Source organism: Pyrgilauda ruficollis, unplaced genomic scaffold (assembly GCF_017590135.1).
Source record: "Pyrgilauda ruficollis isolate IOZ18807 unplaced genomic scaffold, ASM1759013v1 scaffold93, whole genome shotgun sequence".
Lineage (NCBI taxonomy): Eukaryota > Metazoa > Chordata > Aves > Passeriformes > Passeridae > Pyrgilauda > Pyrgilauda ruficollis.
In genome coordinates this window covers 1,604,257-1,624,581 of record NW_024531377.1, presented here as the reverse complement: position 1 = coordinate 1,624,581, position 20,325 = coordinate 1,604,257, and the positions used below count along the sequence as shown (strand labels likewise).

General features: G+C 37.2%; 1 protein-coding gene across 10 annotated transcripts in view; it reads right to left on the bottom strand.

Annotated features, from left to right (window-relative positions):
• NRXN1 (neurexin 1) overlaps positions 1-20,325 on the bottom strand; it is a 669,617-nt gene that overhangs the window by 357,737 nt on the left and 291,555 nt on the right. For all 10 annotated transcript variants that reach the window (XM_041489370.1, XM_041489359.1, XM_041489362.1 and 7 more), the window contains one exon: positions 4,609-4,731. In XM_041489370.1, coding sequence (XP_041345304.1) covers positions 4,609-4,731 — 123 coding nt within the window. The remainder of the gene's footprint in view (positions 1-4,608; positions 4,732-20,325) is intronic.

The window sequence follows — 20,325 nt, the reverse complement described above, 5'->3', positions numbered from 1 at the left end:
CGTTGTCTCCAAAGAGAATTCTTCCAAATTCATCCTAATTGCTGGTAAATCCAGGAGCCTTTCCAAAGCACTCAGTACATTTGGATAAGGCCAACAGAAAAATTGCTAAACTGAAACAGTTTACTGTACATTAAACTGCCAACAAAATCCCTCACTTTAGTTACACCTAACCCGATGTGGGGTTTTACTATAAGCAATTACTTAACAGGAGGAACACAAAGGCCAGTCTAAGAGCTAAAGCAACAATATCAGAGTCTTATGAAAGAGAAACAGAACAGCTTGAGGGATTTCATTCCATGTGTTTTGCTTCATTGTGCGTGACTTGACTAGTGGTACTAAGGACTCCTGCTTCAAATGTCTTGGGTACATTAATGACAGACCTGCTGCAAAAAGCCCTGTGTGACAAGGGTGGAAAGCTTCTTGAAAGCAACTGGCTTTGTATCATGGGAGAAGGGGCAGAGCCCAAGGGATGGGCAGAGCAGAAAGCCTGCAGGAAGGGTGCATGCCAATGTAATTCTGGAAACAACAAGGGACATGCTTACATCGGAAAGGTGACCGAAAACAAACCCCAGAGCTGCCTTTGAGTTCTCTCTGTCATGCCAGGACCACTGCAGAGCAAGAAGCCTGAAATCTGCTGACTGTAATGCTAATCTGGAGGAAAGGATCAGCACTGCCAGAGTACACTGCATACAGGTCAGGTAAGTTTTTAGGCTAGTTATTAAATACTTTGCCCAGCACATCAAAATTGTGTTCACTGAAGAGTTCCTTTTTCTGACAGAACGTCCAATTTTTTCCACACTTATTTTAAAGAAGTAGGGCAGTATTTTCACAGGACTGATTCATAGTCACATTGTGTGGAAAAACAGCTTCTTATTACTAATGAATTTCACCACTTAATGTACCTTTTGCAAACCATGGCCTAGATTCCCCAGTTCCTTAGCTGTTTCATGTCTCTCATGGAGTACACAGAAGGTGAAGAGCAGACCTAGCCAGGCTGGACTAAATACTGGCATAAAACTGCTCTAATACAAGTTCCCACAGTGGCAAAGCTAGTTGACAAGCCAAGTTCCTTCTGTGCATCCCCAAATATTCTATTCCAAGAGGCAGTGTGAGCACTGCCTCAGGCTGGACATGTCAGAAGTGGTGCACAAAGCCTGGAGGAGGCTGACACAGCTGTACCTTTGTAGGTGTCATAAGCAAGTGCCTGTGGACATGTGTATGACAGGGAAAAGACAAGGGAAAGAGAAATGTCGATATCTGAGATTTGCCCAGAGAGATGAATTCATGAGCAGGTTAAGACACGGCACTGAGATACAAGTACAGGCATCAATGAAGTTACAGGGAAAATAGCTCTGTAAGTTTTAATACCATTCAGGCACAAAAATTGCTCTAATAATTTATGATAAATATTTCCAAGTAGCTTACTTAGCTTTGAGATGAGTTCTGTAGGAGAACTTGTCATTGAACACCACCTGCTCATTGAACACTCACAGGGCTGAGCACTGCAAGAGGCACCCTAAACCCCAGGGACAGTCTTCCTGATGTTCTTGTTTCTAAACATCAAGATACCACTTTCCCTGAATGTATTAAGCAAAAGTGGGTTCTTCCATGCAGTAATAAGTCATGGAGCTGTCTTGAAAAATGCCAAATGTGTAATTTTTGCTGGGACAAGAGCTGTATGTTGCATCACAGCCAAAGAGCTGAGGATCAGGTTTCAGAGAGGAACATTATATAGTCCAGTCCTGCATCCCTTCAGATGGCATTCCAATAATGTCATGGCAAAAATCCACCAAGCTTTGGCCTCTAGCACAATATCCCCACTGCCTTAAATGTATTTTTTTCTTGAGCATAGTAATAAAAAAGTTACAGAATTTAGGCTCCTATCCCTCCAACATTTCAGTTCTACAAACACGCAAACAAGACTTGAGATTTCCCATAATGCTCCACAGGATTTGTAAATGCAGCAATGAAGTAAAAGAGAATGTAATTTGTACTTACGAGGCTGGGTGTTTGGGGATTTGGTGGTGGGTTTTGTGGTTTTTTTTTGTTTTTTTTTTTTTTTTTTTTTTTTTTTGTTTGGTTTTGGTTTTTTTTTTTTTTTTTTTTTTTTTTTGTTTGGTTTTGGTTTTTTTTTTTTTTTTTTTTTTTTTTTAAGTTTGTCAGGTTTGCGGAAAAACATCACAGAAACAGGCAATTGAATTTCTTTTCAAAACCATAAGTTATTCTGTTACCCAAATTTAGTGAATATCCAACCACTTTTATTTTCTATACAGTCTTAGAAAATAAGGCTTATCAGGGCTGGAAATATTTAAACTCTTCTGTGATGAGCAACTTCTTCAAAACCACCTGCATGGCTTCCAATGAAAGCTAGTTATGACTAAATTATATTATGTATCCTTGCACACATCATGCATTTGTCAAAGAGGACCAAGCACAACTCACAAATGAACAAGTGGATTTTTTAATCTGTAAAAATTAGAAAGTTAGGCTGAATTATTTAATGGATTTCCCTCCAGCTTCAGTTTTCTGGATCTGATGGGGATTCTTTCATATAAAGCATAGGAAATGGAATCAAAAAAGGAAAACAACATGTGGCAGAAGAAAGCTGGAATTTTTAGTAGGAAGTCAGTTTACTTCCTTATTCTCCTCATAAAACTATAATAACCTTTCACATGAAAAATTAATAGGTTGTATTTGAATCAAATTTCTGATTATTGGAACATCTGAAGAAAAGTTCTAAGCAGTTGAGAACAAGCACACTTTAATCCCACATGGCAACCCTTCCCCTATGCTTTCAGGAAATTCAAAGCTACTACACATTAAATTCTATTACACACATTTGAAATTTAAACTTGTAAAGGCTTTAAAAACACTTGGCGTTGAAAAAAACCCAAAACAACCAAAAACCCCACCCCCCAAAAACAAAACAAAACAAAAATTCTCACCACTTAAACAACAATAAAGATTTTCTTTGTAGGAAATGTGACATTCATGGAACTAACAGCAGATTGCCCACATTTGAAGTTCTCTCTTTTTCATATAGCAGTTTCCTCCTCACTGGTGGAGTAGGACACAGATTGGCCACACAGATTCCTACAGGGAGTTTAGGAATGTCTTTTTCCTTCCAAAATATTGGGATGAGTTTCTCCTTTTGGACTAATAACATTAAACATCTGTGCATTATGCAAATGCAGACAAGTTCCAGCTTGAAGAATTGAGAGAGAACTCAAGCCAACTGGCCATTTTTGGATGTACATACTGAATTGTGGAAAGAATACAAATGTTGCACCAGAAAGCTGGACCCAGGTTATGTAACCTGCAGTGTTTGTAAATTAGAACTCTGGAATGGAGTCCAGGAGCTGTGCATTTGGATCTTGCACTGGATTTTGATCTAAACTATTTTGTCTACATTAGAATCTGCCTTGAGTAGCAGTTGAAGCAGCAAGATCATAAGTTTTTTGGGTTTTTTTTGTATACTTCCTCCTATACTATCAAAAAGAAAATAAATTGTTTAGGCCATCTACATTCTTGAGAAAATGATCCTAGGCATCATAACATACACAGACTTCAGTGCTGGAAGATATACTGGTAATTTCTGATACTAGAAAATATGTTCTTGCAACTAAATGAATTATTTTTCTACCAGTGACAAGATCCTCAGTGTTCTGTTGAGGTGAAAAGGGATTATTAAAAAGTTACACTCCTCTTTACAAAAAAAACAAAAACAAAAAAAAACCAAAAAAACCCACCAAAAAACAACAAAAAATATAAACAGAACAACTAAACAAAAAAAAAAAAAAAAAACAAAAAAAAAAAAACCACAAAACCAAAACATTTAACTTGCTACCATTTTAACAAAGCTTAGAACCAATGATAAAAGCTGTTTAATGCTACACAAAACCAAAGGATAATTCTAAATAGCTAACAAAAATTTAGGCACATTCTGCTGTGCAAGGAATCAGGGCCAGAAGCCAGATAAATTTCTATTGACAACATGCATGTGAACATTGTCCTGTACAGGACAAAATCAATGTATTCTCTATTAGTATTTCTGATAATATAAGTACAGAAACACATATCTGTCATCTGCTAGCATGCATGCCATTTTTTTTTCTCCCACCCCAACTGCTATCTTAGTATTTGAGAAAAACATGCTGCCTAATATATAATTATTGAGGACAGTTGATGCAAGATTCAAACCACAGTAGAATATCCTTCAAATGCTTATTAAATTCTTTCTTCCAGCAGTGGCTTAGAGTTTAGCCCTAAAAAAGTGCTGCCAAAAGCATTTTGCTTGCCTTCTCACTAGTGATGTGCTAAATCACTTCTCTCCCATCACTGTATAAAAACATTCATTTAAGTCAGCACGAAGGTTTTCATTAATTTCAATAGCAACCTTAGAGCAACATTAATAGCAAGTGCAATAACACACTTCTTGTACCAGCATTGCAAGATGCATAACATGAATTTTGAATCTTACCCAAGAAAAGGGGAAAAAAAGCATGTTTCTCTCAGATAAAGTCATTTTACTTCTGTATCATTTTGTTTTGTTTTGCTTTGTGTTTCCCCCCAGCAACATGAACTCATGGAACCACAATGCCACAGTACCTGTCACAGCCTGCTGGTCATCCACCATTAACTTTAAACCTTTTCCTCGCCGCACCACACGCACTGTGTGCCACTCATTATCATTGAGGTTATAGCCAGCAAAAAGGGTTTCTGGGCCTTTGCCTGTAGGACATGCCAAACAGTCATTATGCAATCTTTAAAGCAGTTTACATGTGAACCTCACAGAGAAAGAGAGAAACAGAGAGACTGGCTGGGCAAATGTTAAAACTCACCAAAAGTCACATCAAGCAAGAAAATTACCAAGTATAAGCAAAACACAGAGCTACTATATACTCTATGCTATATAACTACTATATTAAAACACTTCTAATGTCTATTTAACTATGTAAACACATTGCGTATGCACCAGGTTTTCATAAATAGGCACAGTCAACATGGATTTAATTATTCACTTTTCAATCTCATACAGGCCTTTAAAAAATAGGATTACTGAGCCAAAAGGACTTAAAGTATGGATTTACAAGACTGGATTTTTGCTCCTTTATTAAAAATAATTTGGTAGGAAATAAAAAGTGGTAAGTGTGTGTGCATGTATTATATTTTTCTTAATCTATGTCAACCTATCTGTTTGTTTAGCTTCTGTTTATTAGGACTTCTCAGAACATCATCTATCACCTGATCTAGATGACTTGCTAATATTCAGATCCAGTACCTTCTGCTGTTAGCAGATCTTCAATCCATGCCTTCATTTTTCATTTCATGGATATGGGTTTTTTTAGGTTTTTTTTTTGAAATCTGCTACTTCTCAGCAGTACAGCAAACACTTTTTATGCAAATTTTGTATATAGCACGATGTACTTGTGACAACCAAAGTATTCACAGACCCTGGATAAAGGATACCTTTAATGCCCAGGAAAAGATTTCTCATAAGAAAAGGATTATGGAACTCTGCCTTGCACTGTTGACCAAGAAGTGAAAGAGAGAAAGAAACCCCCGACTTTGTACTGTCATTGATACAAATAGATGATAGATCAAGTGATGCACAAATAGATCAAAACCCTTGTGGTGACTGTCCAAAAGGCAAAGCTAATTTGCAATAAACAAATTACATTCTTGTAAAACAGAGACCTCCCCAGCCTGTTTTTCAGTTTCTGTGGCAGAATAAATGCTGCTGATAACTTAAAGTTGTCAATTAAATTCTGGACTCCTCTGTGCAAAAGAGAAACAGAGCTCTTGCAGCTGGTCCAGAGGAGGCTACAAAGATGATCAAGGGACCAGAGCATCTCTCTGATGAGGAAAGGATGGAGGACTGGGTCTGCTCAGCCTTGAGAAGAGATGACTGAGAGGGAACCTCATCAGCGTCTATGAGCATCTACAGGGAGGGACCAGAGGATGGACCAGGCTCTGCTCGGTGGTGCAGTGGGACAAGGGGCAACAAGCAGGAACTGAGGCACAGGAAGTTCCACCTGAACATTAGGAAGAAGTTCCTTACTGTGCAGGTGACAGAGCACTGGAACAGGTTACCCAGGTAGGCTGTGGATATCCCCCCTCCATGGGGATATTCAAGAACTATCTGGACACATTCCTGTGCCATGTGCTCCAGGATGAAACTGCTTGAGCTGGGAGTTTGATCAGATTAACCCATTGTGGTTATTTCCAGCATGACCCATCCTGTGATTCTGTATAAGAGACACATTATAAAATAACTTCTGACACAGAAACACTAGGGTTACCCTGAATCAGACCATTACCTCCACTGTGCCCTTCCAGGTGACTCTATCCCGTGTGTCAGTCTTGCTCTGAAAGGGACATGCAACTAGCTCTGAAACTCTCTCACTTTTCTCTTGGGATTCTATTCCATCCAGCACAGGCTAACTATGATGGGTGAGATCTGTTACTAAAATCAAAGCCTAAAATCAAAGCCTCTCTGACTTCAGAACTACACAGAAGGAAAAGGACACTAAGATCTTGATGTAGCTGTTCAGCATATTGGACAGTTTTCATCTCAGATATTTTCCATCTTCTGTCAGCATTTTTTTAAATTGCTGCTGGTTTATTGCCCTGATTTTATATGCAAACTTTGCTATTTCGGGCATGCCAAGGGGATCTCCAGGAACAAAAATGCAAAGCAAAGGCAGTGAGGGTCTCATAACGCTGTTTTTCTGAGTCTGTGTTGACACCGAGCTAGGAAAGGTGTTCAAACCCAGCAGAAGATGATGACCAGGGTCAACTACATGAATAATTCTGTTCCTTAAATGTTTGCTTTCTTTGACAAGAGAAAAACCAGTTTTGCATAAAGCTTAAGTGGATAATATTCTCTTTGAATGTGCTGGTATAGATGCAGTGACTAAAACCTTAAGCCATCTATTTTAGGCACTTCAATGGAAGCAATTCTACCTAGATTTGGAGACAACAGATGGATTAAAAAAAAAAAACAAACTGAAATAACATGAGCAAAATCTTAGTGAGAGTTATTAAGCCTGCCTACACATACACCATTTAATAATATTGTAAACATATTCCTACTTATTTGTTAGTCCAACCTTTTTTTTTTTTCATTTTTAAAGTAGCTGAACCACTTAGTCTCCATTATCTTGCTTCATATCTCTAAAAGACCTAAAAGCATATGCAATTTTAATTTACTCTCACATTAACAACCCTCTGTAGTGTCTCTCTCGTGTAAAGGTGCCTCAGTGTATGTTATTATCAAATCCAACTTGGCTGCTCACATTTACAGGCAAATCTATCCATTCTATTTTAATGGCTGGGGACTTGCAAACTCTTCCTGTTGTAAAATTGTGTGTTTTCCTATGCATCAGTCTATTTTCCCTTGCAAGAGTACTCAGAGTAAAAAAATCACGTCAAAACTCCATGAAATCTGCCTGTTCCCACTGCATGCAATCCAAGAGAGGATTAAGGGGATGCCTGGTCAAAGGGTGTCGGGGTCCACAGTGATGTGCTGAGATCCCACAAAAGGGCTTTGAAAAGGACAAACCTTGGTATGACACACCATGGGAGCAGTGCACTGAAAAGAGTCCTGGCCATGGACAAACTATCCACTTGCATGGAAAAGAGACCTTTCCTTCCTGGGGTTGATCTCTAACAGAGAAAAACAGCTTTTGATTTGTCAAAGAGGGTACAAGAAACTAGGAAATAGCAAGGCCCAGCGCCCAAGGATTGTGTATCTGCCTGTTCCATCATGCTGCTTCTCTGCAAAGTAGGACAGCTTTCCATGGCAGCTGAAGAGGGAGATAAGAAAGGATGGATGCTCACCATTCCTGTGCTAATGCAGTGCTCGGGCTGACTTCCTGGCCAAGAACATGCTTTCACACAGAAAAGCAGCAAATATGACTGTGAGCAGAGTATTTAGGAAAAAATTGTCTAAATGCTTAAACACAAAACCATGTAGGAATCCATTGATACCACAAGACTACCAGAACTGCAGAAGAAAACTCCTAACATACCTTATTAAATGTCACTGGTCTACCTGAAACATAGTTCATATTAGTACTTTCCTCACTAACTTTCAAATATATGGACCTAGAATTAATTTCACTATCGTATTGAGATCATACAGAGTATTCTTCTGCCCTAGTTATAGTTCTTATGGTGAATCGACTACAAATTTATATCTGCTAAATCATTGGTCCTCCAGTCTTGTTCTGACTTTACACTGATCTGACTCCACTTTACTTAAATCACACCAGCAGAAAGTGCTCTTAAATAAGTGCATATAAATAAGAATTGGCATATTCCACCTCTTTTTTTTTTTTTGTAAAGGGGCGAGGGGTGTTCTGGGCTTTAAAAAAAAAAGTTCTATATCTCCCACCAGAAGAAAAGCAAGAGCCCAAATTAAAAGAAAGTGTGTATATATATGAAATTTTGTTTTACATGGACTGATACTATTTTTCCAAATTTATGTCTCTCCACTCCTATTTCCCATCCTGTCCTTCTCCTGGAACTCATGTGTCTCTTTCCAGACAGGACATAGTTGTTTTACTTCACACACTCAGCCAGCACTGGCTCACTTTCTGAGCTACTGATTCTCTCAGATACTAAAACCTTAATCATAAACCTTTTCTTTCTGAGTCAAGATGCAAACTGGAAAAAAAAAATCCACTATCTCCTCTTGCTTAAGTATGACATTTATTATCAACGTCTGTGTTCAGCCCTTTTCCTATTTTAAAGGCTTAAATAACTACCAGATTTTATGCATCCTTAGAGAAAATGGATAATATCAAATAAAAGATGCACTGTCACTTTTATGGCTACCACAGTTTGCTCAGAGTCCATCATGCCAGTAAAATTTCCACATCCATTTAAAAGCAGATAATTGCTTGTACAAACACCTTTTTACAAAGCAAAATGCAGACTGTGCAGTCAGTCGATACAGGTACAAATCTTGATGGTGCAATTCATTATGAGCTAAGAGATATAAAGCCCCAAACATTCCCACTTATATGTTTACCTTGGCATCCAAAGCTCAGCTTTGCTGTCAGCACCTCAGCTGGAACTTAACAGCCCTTTCAAAGCTAAAGGAAAAAAGCATGAACCTCCCAAAAGAAAAAAAAAAAAATCTCATTTCCAGCACACTGAATATTCTAAATTTTCTCTGGAGATTCCTATGCTCTTTACTACCTTGTGAGGAGCTTATTCAGCCTAACTCAAGTGCTGAAGATTTGCTGAATTCCAACAAGTCAGTCAATTAACTTTAATATGCACAACTTTTCCTCTTATAGATATCTATCCTGTGATACTTTACTTTTAACCAACTACTTGAACTGATCTGATGATTTTGAAAGAAGATACTAGCTCTTGCATTGTACCAAAACATGTTCAAAATGAGTTGTCTGAATTTGTTTCTCATAATGCAATCCACCACTACTACTAAGGCATGTACCAAAATGCTTGGAGCATTCAATTCTGCCATCAAAATAGATATGAAATATAGAAAGAGGCACTATAAACAGAGAGGAGAGAGAGACTGGGAGGTTCAGTGAATGCTATAATAACCAGTGGAACCCAGGCAATTCACTACTATTTATTTATTAGTCAGCAAAAGGAAGATCAGTGTTTTCAGCCTGGTTTGCTAATAGAAAACTGTGCATACTACAGCTATCAGTAACAAGACAAAAAAGACTTTTGGACAAGAAGACAAAACACTGGGATCTATTTAGTTAATAGAGAAAGTTACTTAAGGTCAGGGTTGTTGAGATTTCAGCTCAAATAAATATTTTAGGATTCAGCTTGCTATGTATAGACAGCTGAGTGGCTCTGACAGAAACCTCAGAGTGTCATTGTAAATACCTGGTGCACAACAAGAGAACTCTGTGCCATCTCAGTTATCCTGAGTAAATTTAGCATGCCTCTAATCCAGACTTCTGTTCTAGCACTCAGCCAGACTCACAGTCACTGTGCAAACCTCATGAGGCCTCTGCATTTCCAGGCTGCAGCACAAAAGGTTCAGGAGAGATTCCTCCAGAGCAAGACACAGAAACATAAGACATACAGGGTAAAGGCATCTTAACCTTCATTGTCCTTTCTATGGCTGGCTGCAGGAACATTGCTGGTCTTCCAAAACACTCATTAGCAAAAGTCAATTAATACAGTGAATCAACTGTATTTTAAATGACTGTGCTGGTATCATCCCAAAATTCCTTTGGCTTAATGTGCTTCTTGCCAACAGAAAAGTTACATTGCCTTTTAAACATCAGAAATGTGTATCAGGTTATCATTTACAGCTAATTGATAGGTAAACTTGAAAAAAAAATCTAACTGCAAGTCAAATAAATTTTGTCCATTGTATTTTCTCCCCAGCAGACTCATATGGAAAATTCCACAAGAATAGCACAATCACTGAATTGTATCAAGAAAAACATATCAATCTTGCATAGCTTGATCCAAATGCTTCAGCCCACAATAGTTTTATTATAGCCAAAATTGCTTTTGGCAATTTGGGTAATGTATTGGCAGTTAAGGATATTTTTATCCTTTTTTTTTAAAAATAAAATTTGACATTTCAGAAATTAAAATGAAGGAGATTGGAGCTGCTAATATCATTCATCATCCTTCATTCCAGCTGTACAAGAGATTTGCTCCTATTCCTTAGAGTAAGAGGAATATAATATTAAATATTTCCATCTAGGCATATCTATATTTCTCATACAGAAATGTAGAAAGCTAAACAATATAATTTTGAAAATTCTACTGGCTTCCTCTAAAACTACAAATAGACTGCATTTAATATTGGTCTAGTTCACTAGCAAGGAGAAACAGCATACACAGCGAATTCACGGGGGAAGAAAAATCTATGGAAGGATATAAAAACAACCAATTCAAGAATCAAGCACCATATCCAGTTCTGAGGGCACAGAGTTTTCATTTGTCTGGTTCTTTTCTCTCTTTTCTCTACATTTGCTTCCCTGACTGTGGTCGGAGTTGCTGTGCATTTTCCCCCTCCCAGCTTTGTCTTTCTTTTGGAAACTGTTTAATTTAGTGCGCAATATCACACATACTCATCCATTTATCTTCTTTTAAGCTGTTAGATATTCACTGTGACACAGCTGATGTCTAAACAGAGCCAGTGGATCCAGGTGGGAAGGCAGAACACAGGCAGTTCTATTGGACTAAATTAAATCTAAGGGTTCTGCCAAGGAAGGTGCTGCTGATGAGCCACTGTCTTGTGAAAGTCTGTTCTCTACAAATAGGACCAGTACTCAATTTCAGCAAGATGGAGAAAGAAAGAAAAACCTCAGAAAGCAGTAGACTTTAGAGTTGCAAGTCCTGGCTCTAGACTTCCCTGCCAGACCAAAGGATACGTAGAAGACAGACATATGCTCTCAAAAGTGTGCCTTGCTGGTCAATAATTGGGTCTATCTTAATTGGAACTGTATTTCCTGAAAAAAAGGGTTTTGAAGTTGCAATTACAACTCTCTGTGAACTGAGAGCACATAAGAAGATAAAACTGATCTTGTTACTGCATTATGACCCATCTTAGAGACATCTCTCAATGTATAACTTAAAACATTTATGGCTTAAAATCAGTTGCATTTTAATTTAGTTTTGTAACTCATCTATCTAAGCAAGTGAAACACAAACAGCCCTAAGGACATGTAATTTTCCTTTTCCTTGGAAATAATGAAAGAAAAGTATCTTTTAAAAGCAGCTAAACCCAAAAGTCAGCTAGATCCCTCTATTTTTAATAAGAGTGCAATTTCTCTTTCATACTGCTCTCTGAGGATCCTGACTATCAGAAAATGTGCTAAAGGTACTAAATGTTGTTTGAATCTACCCCAAGGCCCTGAACTAAAGCAAAGTCAATGAGCATGAAAAAATATGGTTGTTGCTTTGTCAGCTCAATGCTGAATGTTCTGAGACACATTTTCAGAAAGCATGGTGAAGCTGACAATTGACTTTGCTGGAGGTGAGCTGAGCGTGAACTTTCAATACCTGGCAGTCCTATGCTAATTTAAAGAAAACTGGAGTGCAAGTTTATTTACTTTGTATTTACTGCAGGTAAAGAAATGTGCATTTGCAAAGACTGTGCAGCTTCACAATCACACTGTAAGGTCATATCCTGCCTTGGGTCAGGCTAAATTTTTTAAAGTGCACTCAAGACTTATCAGTGTGAGTTGGCATTCAGCAGATGCACTTCCTCAAACTATTTGTGTGGCTTTAGTAAATCTTAATTTGTTTTCACATTAACTTGACATGGCTCCACACATTTTAAGCTGAATATATTTGAGCATTTTGTTTTAAGTCAAACTTAACACAAACACTTTCAAGTCAATACCTTTGACTTCATTCTACCTAAGCTACTGCTGTACATTAGGAAAGCAGCTATTTCACAAGCCTTCTATCCCACTTGATAACTGAATTTATTATTATTATTATTTTTAAAATATCATCCACCATAAACATGCATATCGCATGAAAAAGAAAATGGGAAATTTTAATCCCTTTAAAAGACTAAAATTCTCCCATGCAGGATTTTTGCATTACACTGAGCTCTCTAAATATGAAAGCTTGTTTCAATGGAAAATTCTTTTTAGGTCTTATTTAACAAAAACTTTGTAAAACTGCTGGAGAAAAGAACGACTAATTAATCTGGAGTAATTAGTTACTTCCGGAGTTATTAGTACTTTCCCCCCTCTATAAAAAGAATAGGATTGAAAATCATGAGAACTCATGTGGGAACTCTTATGTAAACTAGTACTAAAACTAACATTAATCCCCAATTTTAAGCAATATTGAAATTCAACTTTTTAAAAAGTAAATATTCATTGTTCAGATGTTACTTTAATGGCAGCCAGAATTTCTAATATTCATTATTTCCGTATAAATTCAGAGTTTTATCAAAACTACTGATTTGTGAGATGTGGCTTCAAGTAGGGGAAAAGAGCAATCAATCCTAAAACAAATTGAAGTTAAGTTTCTCCTTTCCCAAGAAGGATTTGATTTTTACCTCAGCAGATTCATTATTCTGGTCTTGACTACCAAACCAAAAGACCCAAACCTTAAAAAACATGGAGACAGAAACGTACATTTCTTGTCATGGATTTCTAGGAGCAGCAAGAACATTCTTCTAAGTTTTCAAAGGAATGGACTGTGCTACACCTGATAATTTCCTTTTCCTTAGACATCATCTCTACAAGTTACTGCTCAAATAAGATGCCCTCAGCTTCCAGGGCAATTTTGCTGCCTCCTCTGAGCCAAAGAGATCTGGAGGAGTTCTGACTTGGAAGAAGGATTTCACAATAAAATGGCTATCTGAATAACTTTTATAATCTGGACCTTAATCCATGTCATTCAGCTGATAAACAAAAAAACCAAAAAAGACTGGGAGACAAAGGTGCTCCAGGTAACAGATGCAGCAGATCTCCAAGTGTACCCTTAGGAGCCCGAAGAACCTGTGCTACTTCTTTCCACTCACACCCAGTGAAATAAAAATAACCTAATTTACAGGAATCTTTGTAGAAAAACTAGGCACATGTTTGAATTTTTTTTTTTCCAGTGAGAGAATTAGAATATTTGTCGTACATTGGCTAGATCCTAAGTGACAACAGGGAAAAAAAAGAAGAAAGAGCTTTGCCACATTAGCCTTTCTGAAACTGATATTGACTGTGCCCATTTATATCAAAACCATGGCTGTCAAAACTCATTACATTTTAAAATATATGTAAGCACAACTTAAGTATGCTTATACATAATTTACCTTTTTATAGAAAGGAATTATCTTTATGTTTACTTAAATCAACATAACAGAAAAAAAAACATTTTAATATTTCCTTTTACCCTTATATCTTGCACAATGTTCTTAAGAATAAGCAGATTGGAAACTAGCTGGCATAGAAAGGAAGAGAATTTGGACTGTGACTTTATTTCAAGAATAGGCTCCTCTTAATTTACAGGTGTCTTCATCCCAAAAACAGTTGTTATAAAATAGTTACAACTAAATCTCACACTCATATCCTTTATTTGTTTTGATTTTTTTCTTGTAATTTAAAAGCTGAATTATAACATTTTGCCTAATTAAGAATAATGAGAATAATATTTAGAGGTTTATTATTATCAATTATTTAACTCTTTTAAAATATTTTTATAATCATCATGGATCAAAAGGCACAAGTTCTTGACACTGCTTATTCTTGGATACTTCTAGGCAGACAGGAGTCAAGGAAGGAGGACTAAAATAGACATTTCAGATTGTTTTCAGAAATCACAAATGGATGAATACAAAAGTTGATCCCTGCTCTATGATCAGCCTCCACTGACTTTGATGGGTGTATTCTTGCATGAGTAGAAAAGCATAGCTTTAGTACATGGAATTGTTTCTAACATTGAGAGAATCTCTTCAATGCTCTTGTGCCATTTATCATCTCTTTAGGATGTGCTCAGCATCAGCAAGTGACAATTTTTTATTTCACAAAACAAGTAAGCCTCTTGACAGAAGTGCCTGCTTGCACTTTCTTAAGGTGTGCTCTGTATCTTGATTTATGCATTTTTAGGGAATCAAGAATCCGTGTTGCTGACTTTCAGAGGTAGTGCTGCTCTTATTCACAGCCAATTAGCTCGTCAGCTGGGTTCCTAAGTGTCTTGTATCACGCCAGTGACGGTGGCAGCTGTCTCCTGCTAGCTGGAGATGTGAGAATGCTTCTTCCCTCCAGAGCAAACGGTGTGGTCCTTTCCTCCCAGGAGACAGCAGACTTGTTTTCAAGCTGCTGAAACGTTACACAGCAAAAACTGCAGTGACAGTTCAAAGTATACCAGCAACCAAAACAAAAATTCAGCAGGCCATTTTCTCCAATATTCAACAATTGTGTTAAATTTTGGTAAAACTGTAACTCCTTAGATGGCAGCGAGCATGATTGGTATTTTTCACTTCTGATTCAATTTCCACAAGTCATATATAAACAGTGCATGGCATGTAAGTGAAAGATGGAATTGTTGACTTACCTATTTGAGCTTTCTTTTCCAGACAGATTTTACTACTAGTGAGAAATGCCTTAACGTGCTGAGACAGAGAGGAACTTTTAACTAATGAAATTTTATTTCTACATACATGCACTTCACTCCCTGGAGGAAAATCTCACAGAATATAAAATGAATGAGAAATAATACCAAAGAATTAGCATAAGCTACATGAATCACAGCTCCCTTTTTCCTTTAATTGATTTTTCTCATTCCATGTCTTGGTCTTCATCTTGTGTCTTGTTTCTTCAAGACTGCCTAGACAAATAACTGCTGAAGAACTCCTTGCACACCTCCCAAAGGGGACTGCATCTCAGAAAGCCAACTTTATCTTGATGTTTCAGCTCAACAGAGCAATATCTCCTTTGAAGTGACTTGTCTGATGGATTGAGGCCTAGAAATCAGCTGGAAGGGAGCATAAGTTAACCTCTTGACACGTCATCCAAAAAAGTAATGTGCTTGGATGGAAATTTCAACAGCTACCTGAATATAATTCATTAAAGTTATTGTCAAGAAGAGATAATAAGGAAGCAGTTATGTGGTTCCAGTAATAAGCTACTGAGTGCTTAAAATGTTATGATAGATGTTTCATGCATTTTAATAGACATAAATGCAAAATGTGCTAGATATAGAGTAAGTGATTTTAATACAAGTAACTGCTCATCAGTGACATGCACTGGGTAGATGTTTTTAATGTTATCACCTCTTCAAAAAAAGCACACTGAAAAATGAATTACTGTTCTCATAACATTAATGAAGAATAATGTTGTTGCTGAGAGCTTGCTAGGCTCCTTCATCAAGACTGAACTTCTGAAACGATGCCTTGCTGCAGAGGAGTGAAGCAAGGATAAATGAGGCACCTTTCTGAAACAGCCAGGGAGCCATTAGTAAAACTATTGCATACTTACACAAACGGTTTTGCAGATGCAGTAAAGGAGGGGCCATCAAAATGCCACAGAAAACTCAAAAACCAGATTCTGTGAACTTCTATTTAGGCAAATAGGTGGACAACTCAATTTCTGTGCTACATATGAAAGGGACAAAAGCTCTATGCCCATGTGCTGTTCTCTACTCTCTATAATCAGATTTCACTGATCTTAGTGCTGAAAGAGTAAGATAATTCCTTACCAGGGATTTATTCCAGACTTCCAGCAGAACAAATATAGAAATGTATCAAAATAATTTTGATTTATGCAAAATTTTGGTTTGCCACCCTTGTAATTTTTTGCTTTCTTTCTTTGATTGAAGAAGAGGGAGCCAAACATTCCCTAAGCAGCTTGGCTCTCCTCATCACACAAAGCTGAGAAATAGGATCAGGTCTGACTCTCACTGAAATTAGTTGCACTTTTTTTGATCATTTAGAAGTAGTATCTATTAATATGAGAGGGACAGACAGAAACTTGGCAATTCCCCTCAACATATGCCAGACCTGCTGCAATGCTCACTGGCTGTGCCAGGCAGAACCAGACACTCCATTCCAATTTCACTGTCTTGGACTCTCTGTTTCCCTTTTCTCTTATTTCCTACCAAAATGCATGTCCATCCTATTAAAAAAAATCACAAACATTTATTCTATGTGTTCCTTACGAGTGTATATTAGGACAGAATGACAGCTGTGAGCATGTGTTGTGCTGATCAGAAAAGCAGTATCCACCTGCAGAGAGATGGCAATTTGGCTGGTTTTCCTTGAAAAGTTCTTGAGATAACACAGCACCACTGAATTACTATGGTTTTTTTTTTGTAAAAAGACCTATTCACTTACTTAATGGATTTAATGCTTTCTGAACAAAACTATTAATGATTTTAGTATCTTTTAACACAGATTTTTTTTTTTTTTTTAAAAAAAAAAAAAAAAACCAAAAAAAAAACAACTAGTTTTCCATTCCCTGAAAATGTCTTTAGACTGTAGTGCTACAATAGAAAGACTGGAGTGTTTCTCCATAGAATTTTAATTTATGAGCACTTCTAAATGTTTTCTGCACATATTAATAAATATTCCTCTCAAGAGCATTATATCTTAGAAACAGAGAGTCCTAAGAAGCAAAGGCAGAACAAGGAAATAAAGGTGTTTTGACATGCAGTCTGATAGTATTTTTAATCTGTGTATAAATTTAGAAACATCATCAACTCACCAATGCTGATTTACTGTAATTTTTTCTTAACACTAAATTTCTACTAATTTCTTAACAATTAATTTCTTTTTCAAGGAGCTACAGACCAAAATTTCTGGCCAGAAAGCTCATATTACTAAGTAAAAAAAAAAAAAAAAAAAAAATTCACAATGCCTAGTGAATATAAAAGAGCCATCTTAATTAATGGCTTACCCTAATTTGACTTGATTTGTCAGTTAATCAAGAAGGTTTTTTGAGAAATTGTTGAAATATGGGCTTGTGTCATCTGCTGCCATCTGTGTCTTAACATTCTAATTTTCATGCAATCTGATTATAAAGTTTAGAATGACTGTATACAACCCAGCTGATGATAGATTTATATATTTTTTTTCAGCCTAATGTTTCTGTGAGTCTGTGATTACTTTCACTAGCAATTTCCTGTTGCTCTCAATACAGGGCATAAACTAGTGATGAAATAATTAGGGAAAGAAGTTGCAAATGAAGCTGGGAAATGGCACATAAGACCAGCTAGTTCAGCACTGTGCTTTCAAGAGCAGCACAGAAAAGCAGAACTGCTCTGTAGCAATAACTACTCTAATACAGTCCCAGCTTCCAGTAATGGACACGTTTGGGACTTCTGGAGCTGCAGAAACAGCCTTACCTCAGAAAGTCCTTGATGTATTTCCATTTCATTTAAAAAAAATCAATTTATTAACCTCCTGCTGCTTCTTATGGCTGTATAATCATATATTTAGAAAAATACAATAATATTTTCTCAGGTATTTTTTTTTCCTAGCATGCCTAGCTGCCCCATGTAGGAAAGCTAATCCGTACTTGTAATCCCCCCTGCTGCAGTGACCTGTGCTTTCCCCATTTAAGTCAATCATGAGGAAGAGGAACTGAACACACATGGAGCATTCAGGAAGGGGATAAACCATGACTGCACAATAGCACAATGCTGCTTTCTCTTCTGGTCTTACCTCCTCTCCCCACAGCTACTCCCATCCACTGGGATTTCTGGTCACTTCTGAGCACTGAACTGTTTTACAAGAGATATTTACCATGGCTGCAGAATTTCCTCAGCTCAGTGCTACCACACTCCATTGCTGCGCTGGCATAATTAAGGTGACTTCTTTCCAGCATAAATTACTTTTGTGTATTGCTGTTTAATTCCACCTATCACTTAACCAGTCATTCAGCATTTTGGAGCCCCTCAGAAAATCCTCAAGCACAGCATTTCATTTGATTTTCTTAAATAATCCCGTTGCATTTGCAAATAATATCATCTCAGTGTTCATCTTCAATCACTCATGAATGTGACAGCAGAGATTCCTGTGAGAATAGGAGGGAGCAGAGCTTTACTGTGGAATGACTGCCATGGCAGCCCAGTTCACTAATATGAATGACATTACATTAGCTTTTATATATATCCTTTTCCAAAAGAAAATATTCAGTTCCTTTGCTATTACTGATTAGAACAGGATTCCTTATTATCCCTGCAAGATTTGACTGTAACACCCACTTTCTGTCATGGAAAAAAATTGTGAGGATAATTTAAATCACCAGTCCAGAAATGTGATTAAGTCATCTTGCTTCTCAAAAGCTAAAGGAAGAAAACATGAAAGTAAAATAAGGGAAATTTAGAACCTGCTATACATGAAAAACTTACTTTCAAGTGCTTCTTCCCATTAAAATATTTAAAAGGCCTAGTCTACTTCTTCTGAAAAGTCCTTTTATGAAAGATTTGCTAGGACCAGTATGAGCTAGACACACATAGCTCCCTTGCATATAAATCAGGATTTATTAATTCAAGACAGTCTATTCTTACAGATCCAGCACATCCTGGAGGCTGCTTTGTCCCTGCTGGTAACATGAGAGGCAACATGCTTGCAGCAATCTCTGCTTTCCTACCCTCCAAGAGCCCTCTTGTCATGTTTAGAGGTTCAGAGGATCTCCTGCTCCCCTTCCAGAGCTCATTCTGAAGGATCAGAAGGAACAACCTCAGGCCACTTCAGGCTGTTCCCTTGGGCTTTGCTTGTGAAACTTGGGCAGCATTCCAGAGCTCAGAGCCCATTGACACATAACCTGGACTCAGATAGCCCCACATACCCACCAAACTGACAGCTATCTACATCTGGCATGGCAAAAATTGAAGTATACTGAAATATCACAAATGGAAAGTCTATTACTTCTCAGCAATCTTAAAGGAGTTTCTGAAAACATTCAAGTGGGAATGCTGCAAAAGTCTTTACCTGAATGTTAAACTAAAGATTTTTCACCACCAATTAGGGCAACTAATTTTAAAATTTACATAAATAGCCTTTTGTTTAAGCTTTTACTATTGCCATTGCAGAGCACACCCCTGTGCCTTGAGAAAGACACAGTTATATTAATATTGTATGTTTGATTAGTGAGAACCCTGTTAAACCAGCTTTATCTTTAAAGTACCATGAGAGGAATGTGTGACTTAAAAAGACAAAAATAAGATGGATGAAAAGGGTGAAAAGACAGGAAAGAAGCATACACACAAAAAAGGAAAGCATCTGTTTTCTAGTAAGAGAACTTGAAATAATATTTTACTGACAGCCTGCCAGGAGACTAATGGCAATTTGCTCCTCTGTTATCTAAGGAAGAACAAACATAGATGAAATTTTACAAGGAACCAATAGAATGCAGGCACAGAAATAAACTTTATTGCTGTCCTTCACATAGGCTGAAAGCACTGACAGAGCAAAGTCCTCAGTCCCCAGCAGCCAACCCTGAAAGTTTTGTCAGGGAGAAAGTAAATATCATAGATACTTAAATGCTCAGCCAGGATATATAAAGCCTTTATTTTCACTTTAATGAAAGTTTGAACTTTTTTTCTGTTCATGTGATTGTCTCCCATGCCCCAGCTAAGCAGATTCAGGCAGGAACCTTACCAGTAGCTTTGAAAAATTACATGTGCAAGATTCTTTTTAAGATTTCTTCATAATAAGCTAGTTGATTTCAAGTTTTATTCTTTTTATTAGTTCAAGATTTCTTAACTACAACTGGATAAGGAGGGGGTAGAAATGGAAGCTTTTTAGATAACTTGAGCATTTCCCTGCAAAATTCCTGTGCTAACTAAAACACAGGCTTGAGATGAGAAATCAGTATATCACAAGACTGATTTTCTCAGTCACTCACTAAGTGA